Here is an 8,111-nt window from a genome sequence, read left to right on the forward strand (position 1 = left end):
TACACATCTAAAAAAAGAATGCTATGTGTATACTTGTAGAATCCATAAAGTGGTTTATTGTTTAGAAAATAAATTTGAATTAAATAACAAATCTATATATAAAAAAAAATCAAATGAAAATAATATAAATTTATAACATTAATAATGGGTGCCAAACAAAAACTATTCAACCCTTTAGAGGTCATTCTTTACTAAGGGTCCATTAATGAGAATTCGAATCAACTCGAATGGATTCTCATCCCCATTAAAAAAAAAAGGAAAAATTAAAAATCAAAATCAGATTTCAATTCCACCCAATCAAATAATTGAAATCAAAATGGACTCTAAACCCCAACGACCCCAGATAATAAATAAACGCTGAAGTGACGTGTTCGTGAACTCTTCAGGTGGAAGCGAATTATAAAACCGGTAGATTGGACTTTGGAAACAATTCAGATTTCAGGTAGAGTTAAAACTGATATAGTATATTAAGAGGTACAATAAGAATCATATATCCATGTGTGTCCAGCTATTGTGCAAGAAAATGTATTGGATCCTATGGTTGTACTTATTTTAATCAGGAGCGAGGGAGGGGAGGGTAGCGATGTGATAGACTTTGGCATTTCTCATGTGGGACCCAGCGCTGTTTAATTAATGCGTATTACGCGATAAGCGTATCTCCTCTGTCCTGGGCTTTTGCCTTAAGACTCGCTCGCTCTTTCTCCCTCCCTCTCTCTTCTCTCTCTCCGGCTCGTTGTCCACTTTGGCCTGTCCAACCAAAATTTTCCTTCTTTGTCTCTTTGTTTTTCTTTTTTATTCCCCCTTTTCCACTTCTGCTCTCTTTCTCCCCCTGTGTCCCTTCTTCGTCTCCGGTTTCCTCTGGGACTCCAAGCTCCTTCGATCTTCCGTTATGTCGTCGGTAAGACACTCGTCACGCCAACTTCCAATCAAATTCCGCCTCAATCGGAACTGGTTTTGATCTATCCTTTTCTTTTTCTTTCAATTTTATGATTTATCTATTGTTAAAATGAGATTTAGGGTGATATTTCATTTTCGGGAAGAACAGCTTAGCTTCTTGGAAGATATTAATGAATATGCAGGCCTCTTTTATAGTTAAATGTTTTTTTTTTTCAGTATTTGGGGCTGAAAAGTTGGAAAGAAACAGTGAAGAATTTGGGGGTTTTGATAGAGTGGACGGTGCCATGGTGGACTTTCAAAAATAAATGAAGAGGGAGATGCTGTGGTTCAAAATGTGTCTCTTTTGAAGTTTAGGTCTGTTGCTTACAGGTAGGGCATGTTAATGGGAGTATTCTATTGATCAATCAGATGGAATATGAACCAGCGCATTGGTTATTTAAATTGTTTCAATAATACAATCCTTTTAGGATATTTTGGTGTGATCAAGTAGTTCAAAAGGTGTTGCACTTGTGAAAAATATTTAATTAGTACGATGAACACCTTCGTAAGCTGTGGCCTGAAACATCATTCTCCATTACTGGTTGTGGAAAGGAATAGTTTATTTTCTTTCTACTCAATAGTTAAACCTTCTTAAGATAGCAAAATGGAAATATTTTATCTGCTTTTCGAGTTGCATTCTCTTCTTTGTGAGATCAAATTCAGGATTCAAAACACTCGTTATTAAATGTGTCATTCCTCTTTTCCTTGAATACTTGCACTTTCTATTGGGATGATGATGCTGATAGATTCTGCAGAATTTTGACCTTGCAAACGCATGCAGGGACCAGAGTAACCATGGTTATAGTTGTAATCTGTAATTGCAGGAGGGGAAGGGTCTGCCGTTGCCTAAATTCGGGGAGTGGGATGTCAACAATCCCGCATCAGCCGAAGGGTTCACGGTTATATTTAATAAGGCCAGAGATGAGAAGAAGACCAGTGGGACTGCTGGGGGGTCAGTGTCACCAGGAAAAGACGACGCCTGCAAGAAAAATGGCAATGCTCCGTTTCCCCAAAAGGTATGTTTTTTTTTCTTCTTTTTTTTAACCTGGTAAGGAAATTAGAATACATTAATTTTTAAGCACCTGGGTGGATACCTACATTGTTATGTTTCTCTAAAAAAACCAATCTATCTCCAACACGTTTGATCCAAATTGGGTGCAGAAAAGATGGTTCTGCTGTGTTTGAACCTTCGTAGGAGAGATGAGAAGTCAACAACTTTTCTTGTAGTGATATTGATTGGTATACAACTTGTCAAATTGGGTCCTTCCCATTCGCAAATGTCCCCTTTTGACAGATTTGACAGGGTGGGTGGTGTCTTGTTCAGATCTGCGCCCCACAACGTCCCACATCACATCCCTGCAGAGAAACATCTCCCGATGATGGCATCATTGGTTCTAGTATTATCATCAGCAGATGTTTTCAATACACGGCTAGGATGTGCTGCAAGACGTTGTGGGGCACAGATGTGAACTCGTCTTCTGATTTCCTGTTGACCTCCGTTTCTGTTCCCCCATGCTTTGGTTATATATATAAAGGATGAAACAAAGAAAATGGTTTTACTAGCTTTCTTGCTGGATGATTTTAGTTTTAGTGTTTGTGATTAGGCTCAGTTGGAAGGAGTACAAATACAAATATGTAGAGTGCAAGCAAAACTATGTATTTTGCATTTGCATTATAACATGTCAATATCATGTACGGCCAAAAATTTACAGAATTCAGTATGTTGTATCGCATTCCTCTCGCTGGACAGTGGATACTAATCAAATGCAATATGCATATTTAGTAGCAAAGCAGGGGCCAGGACTCAGGAGCTTCAAGGGGAAGAAAAAACTGCCAAATTCATGCGGGTAAACATTGCATCTTATCCTCGGTGTGGTGGACATTTTGTTTTAGGACCGTGGATGCTCCATTACCTGATTACCCGGCAAGCTCAGTCCCTACTAGCAGAGTCCATAAGTTTTGCACTCAATTTTTGGTTCATTAAAATTTAGAAGACCATAAAAGTCAGTTACAGTTGAGTCTGGACCAAGCTGACATACCCAATAAACATTCAGGCAGGCCAATAACATGTTAACTTTAAAAATGAAAACTGTGAAATTGTTCAAAAAAAATCCTTGTTTAGCTTTTGTATCTGCATTGACTGGATGAAATAAAGTTTATTATTATTTAACGCTTAAAAAAAATATTTTGCCATTCTTATCTATCTGATTAATAAGGATGATTTGGCAGGTCCGGGTGCCAAACCGGGATAGGACCAAAGCCAACAACTACAGGCGCAGTAGGGGTATCAAATTTGCTTCAGTTTAGATTAATTCTAACCAAACCTGATCCATTGACACCTATATTATTATCTTTTATCAATGGATCAGATATTGACTCAATCCAGCCCAACCCAATATAAATAAATTCATTATGGATCCCAATATAAATAAATTAATTATGGATGGACCAGGTCCAATCCAATAAATATTTTGAACCATCAAGTCTTGACTGGTTCAATTCAATGCCTTGTTGGTCTGTCCAATCCCATCCGAATTGATTTTGATTTTGGTTTGGATGGGTCCAATCCAAAACCAGTGCATTGACACCCCTACAGCTACAGGCCACAAGTCATATAAATAGGTCTTCCCTTGGCATACATGACCCGAGCTGTTGGGCCTCGAGACCCCTGATTGTAGTGTTAGTCATGTCCCCAAGTAAAATTAGCAGCGGCAGCAGCTGCGCATGTTTATAGGAGAGATGGAGCCCCTAAAAAATGCCAAGACAATACGTGGCAAACAATAAAGAGGTTTGGATATTTATTTGGGGTGCAAGGTTAATGGCAATTGCAATTGTGATGATGTTCCAAAAGCAAAAGGTATATGCATATATTTGTAATGTCATCCTCAGAACAGCTTTCAGTAACCAAGAAAAAAAAATCCCGATACCTTACACAATGGCACAATGCCCTTTTATCATGTTTGTTAGAGAAAGGCGACGGATTCAAAATTTCTCACACAGACTGTTGGATCAAAGCATCGCCTCCATTTCCACATCCGTCCAGAGATGAGGAGACACCGAAGGATGGTGGCTGACTTGGGGTGGATACGATTGAAGAAGTTGAAGGAGCACAGTTTATTGGATGATCAAATTTACAAGCAGGCCCAAACTTGCAAATGCCATAGCGGTTGTAGTGTGTACAGATGCTCTGGTCCTGGAATGGCAAGTGAAATAGTGTTCAGAAACAGAAAATATACCTACGCAAGCAGGTCAGGTGATAATTTTAATGGGCTTTTTTATTACCAATAAAAATTGAAAACCATGCACACAAATACGTTATGGAAAGGACAGCAGCACATGACAATGCTTTGAGAGTAATATAACTTACAGGTCTCAATGGCAGGCCCATGGGACTAAGAGTGCAAACTGATGATTTGGGGGCTCGATTCTTCGGATGGTGGTACTTACATGCTGACCTATATTTACAGTCCCCAGTTTTCATAAAATAACTACACTCAGGTTGTCCAGGTCTCTCAGGGAATTCTTCACCATGCGTCTGCTGTTGTGTGGTAGGATTGACCATCTTTGTTGGATTATTCAGGATCATGGCTGATGGAGGATGTATACACCTTTCTGGTGGATATACTGGGGCCTAAATAATAAATAAATGTCATTATAGGAAAAACTGGCAGGGGAAATATTCATAATCCATAAAATGAACTTTGGAAAATTGATGAAATAACTAAAACTAGTACTGAAAAAACCTACTTTTCTTGCTCCCTGAAGCAATAGATATCTATTTAAACAAATGCAAAGCACTGTCAAAATGAAATCGGTTTTGATCAAAATATTCAAGAAATAACATAAGATTGAAAAACCCCCCATTAACATTCCTATCCAATTAAACATTACAAGTCATTATTTTACTAATAACTACAAGGCTCTGAAGTCTGAATTTGTCCAACAACGTTATGCTTCTTGTATTAAAAAAAAAATGAAGAGAAAACAAAACATCTGTTTCATGTCACCTGAAGCAAAAACCAATTAAGGTGGGAAGAGCAGTCACCATAACTTTGAATGGAACACAAAAACACAAATGACAAAGGAAGATGAACAGCAAAAGATGCACTGAACCAAACAACACAGATCTGATCCAAACATAAGTGTCAGGGCAGAAACACACAAGACAGAACCGTGGAAATGCCTTCCAACGATAGGGGACAAGAAAACCACAATTTTCCAAAAAACAAAACAAGATTCTAAATTTTGAAATACACATGAAAAATGCAATTTCATCGATAAAACATAGTTACCTGATACCCATTCCACTCAGAATTTGCATGAACTCCTCGAGGTGGTGGGAGCACCACTGGTACATAGGGTGTGGAGGCCTCCATATAAGGAACAGAATCATTTGAGGTTCTAGGTGAAGACCAGGATGTTAATGCTGGTTGTGATGCACCTGATGAATGCAATGAGACAGATCCACTTCTATTGTAACCAGAAAGAGGATCACTCCCTCCCACAGCAGTAGGATCAGGATGATGAAACCTGCAGTTAGTTGCATACTTGCAGGAACCAGTACGCATATAATACGGGCACTCTTTCTCTCCCTGTAGGAAAAAGAAATATCTTCATTAGACATATTTATCTTGTATATATTATGCACTAGTGCAAGCAACTGATTTGCAACCACAGCTGTGGGTAATTTGAATTATCGAGAGTGAAGACTGGGAGAATATACCCAAACATCTTCTACTTCCATGAATGGGCATCTCCCTACTAAACCCATAAACGATGTATATAGAAAAAAACATCTTTGGAGTGAAACATAATTGTCTGAATTATAATACATGCAATTTTGCATTTTGCAGAAATCATTAGTCTCTTAGTTGCCTGCAATGCTTAAAAATATTAATTACCAAAAACTAAGAATATTAAAAGCATAAAAATAGAAGTATTACCGGACGGATTGGCAAGCCCAAGAAGTTTAGCTCTAGAGGAGATCCTACTACACTTTTTTCTCGAGGATGACTGTATCTACAAGCTTTCCCAAACTTACACCCTCCTGTCCTCAAGTAATACTGCAACAAATAGCAGAACAATAAATATGCCAAGTTTTATTACTGAACATATGAATCATGGAAAATTGCCTTTATAGAACAAATTAATAATGGGGTTTACAAAAATATCAATCATAGATCCTTGCTAGAAATACCAAGGAAAAACTACAAAATCATTCCTGCTTAAGAAAGAGAAAGGGGTACAAGTTAAAGAATGTAATAAATAGAACCATAAGTAGTTTTTATATCTTTGAGTACATAGAAATGATATATGTCATGGATCCCACGAGCCATGCCATTGTTGCTCTAACAAACATACCATGGTAAATTAAATATGAAGAGGATTCAGTTAACGGAGCAACAAAGCACTCAAGAAAATAAACTTAGGACTACAATCTAGGTTCCCCTGTTTTATCAAAAAAACACTAGGATTGCTGTTTTCATTAAAAAAACGTCATTAGATGAGATAAATAAATTTAGGACTAGGAACTAAGCTTCACTGATTAAAGCATGCCAAGCCCCTCAGAAATTGTTGTTTTTTTATCAGCATCCTTAGGAAATTATTGACACTACATATAAGAACCACTTAGATGAGATAAATATTCGAACGAAAGAACCCGTGCAATACAAATGTCAAATTGCTTATATTTTTAGAAACAGCAGGTAAATAATATCAAATAAGTGTAAGATGTACCAAAACGGCAAAAACGAAACCGCCAAAATACGAGCTTTAAAACTACTAACCTTGCATTCTGTCTGCCCAGTCTTTTCTGGAGATCCTTCATTTTCCTTTTCCCTTTCCTTAGAAACCTTGAAAGAGCAAAATCATTTACAGAAACTACAAAAAATTTAACATACGCAAAAGAGTAAAAGTCAACAGTATAATGAAATAACCAGAGACGAATACTCGCAAGCAGGAGTGATCAAATTACTCATAGACTACAACCCAATAAACATTTTCCTTGTCACAGCAATCCCCTTGGCGGTGAGAATAAAACCATCTCAGTGCATCTTACCACTACTTTACCAAACTCATTGCGTAGTGTCTCCATGAAATTTCGTCTACAGATAATACAAAAACTAAATAAACAAAGAGCTTATAAAAGCTAATAAAATCAAACCTGAACTGATTCCGGCGGATCCGATGACCCTGATGCCTGCGACAAGTAGTTTAATTGCATCAATTAAGCATCATAAAAAAATATGTTCGGAAAAGGAAAGGACGAAAAAGAACCTTTAACAATCTCACCAAGACAAGTAGGCGAAGTTAGAAGATAATAAGAAGGGAAAGGTGCAAAACCGATAAAAATACCTGATTTTTCCATCTGATAGGGTGATTAAATCTACAGTTTGATCCATAGCGACATGTCCCGGTCCGAAGATAATAAGAGCAATCTGGTTCGTCGGATCTCTGGGGATACTGAAAAGTATTGATTTTTTCCTCTTTGACATCGGAATCGCCCCCGACATTCTCATTATCTTCATTGTTATTGTCAGTGTTAGTGTTTTCCTCCAAGGCTAAATTCTGAAACTCTCCTTCTAGGGTTTCGACAGCGACAGTGTTACTGAGGACATCATCAGGAACACATGAAGACGATGGAGATGAAGGCGAGGAGGAAAGCAACCCTAGAGGCGATTCCTCAGTCTTCAACACTGAAACTTCTTCATTATCTCCCATTATCCCTCCACATTTCAAACCCTAATCAGCTTGGGAAAGAGGTAGGGAGTGAAAAAGCGTGTTATGAGAGAGAGAGAGAGTCCAAAGGAATTGAGTATCTCTTTCGCTAGGTATGTGCCTATATACGTCGTCATAACTCATAATGGTTGGTTGACGAAGAGTACGTGTGTATGTGCCTATATTACTAGCTCGAATCTGCTGACCACCACATACTTTGCTCGGCACATTCATCCAGCCGCACATTGAGAACATCGATTGTACTTTACATTGCCGTTATTCCCGATGTGCGGTAGGATGAAATAGCCAGCAAGGCTAGCGACCAGCAGATCCGGACTCCTTGTATACATGTACGCATATACGCGAGTCGTGAGGTGCATATCTCAATCTTACGGTTGGTATTGGAAGAAAAGAAAGATTTGTCTCCGTTCTCCGACCCTTTCCATGTCAGACAGCCA

The 8,111-nt window shown here is 38.2% G+C and overlaps 2 protein-coding genes across 5 annotated transcripts; one reads left to right on the plus strand and one right to left on the minus strand.

Moving 5' to 3' along the window:
- The first annotated feature begins 661 nt into the window (after positions 1-661).
- LOC104591981 (RPM1-interacting protein 4 (RIN4) family protein) lies at positions 662-4,041 on the plus strand. Of its 3 annotated transcripts, none has more exons than XR_016085553.1 (3): positions 662-898; positions 1,114-1,266; positions 1,761-1,952. XR_016085553.1 is itself a non-coding variant. In XM_019196811.2 (3 exons), exons 1-3 carry the CDS (start codon positions 890-892, stop codon positions 3,241-3,243), a joined length of 279 nt encoding a protein of 92 aa, XP_019052356.1. In that variant the 5' UTR covers positions 662-889; the 3' UTR covers positions 3,244-4,041. The 3 variants fall into 3 exon arrangements, 1 of the variants encoding a protein (XP_019052356.1); XM_019196811.2 differs by lacking the exon at positions 1,114-1,266 and adding an exon at positions 3,166-4,041; XR_016085552.1 differs by having other exon boundaries at positions 667-951.
- On the minus strand, positions 3,777-7,759 carry LOC104591588 (Zinc finger C-x8-C-x5-C-x3-H type family protein). 2 transcript variants are annotated; one of them, XM_010250475.3, is made up of 7 exons: positions 7,291-7,759; positions 7,100-7,135; positions 6,723-6,788; positions 5,880-5,999; positions 5,229-5,528; positions 4,304-4,567; positions 3,777-4,129 (listed from the first exon to the last, which is right to left on the minus strand). In XM_010250475.3, the coding sequence occupies exons 1-7, from the start codon at positions 7,654-7,656 to the stop codon at positions 3,929-3,931; spliced, it is 1,353 nt and encodes a 450-aa protein (XP_010248777.1). In that variant the 5' UTR covers positions 7,657-7,759; the 3' UTR covers positions 3,777-3,928. The 2 variants fall into 2 exon arrangements, with proteins under 2 accessions (XP_010248777.1, XP_010248778.1); XM_010250476.3 differs by having other exon boundaries at positions 6,723-6,779; positions 7,291-7,754.
- Between the last annotated feature and the right edge of the window lie 352 nt (positions 7,760-8,111).

This window comes from Nelumbo nucifera, chromosome 4 (assembly GCF_055504915.1).
Source record: "Nelumbo nucifera cultivar China Antique chromosome 4, China Antique-T2T, whole genome shotgun sequence".
NCBI lineage: Eukaryota > Viridiplantae > Streptophyta > Magnoliopsida > Proteales > Nelumbonaceae > Nelumbo > Nelumbo nucifera.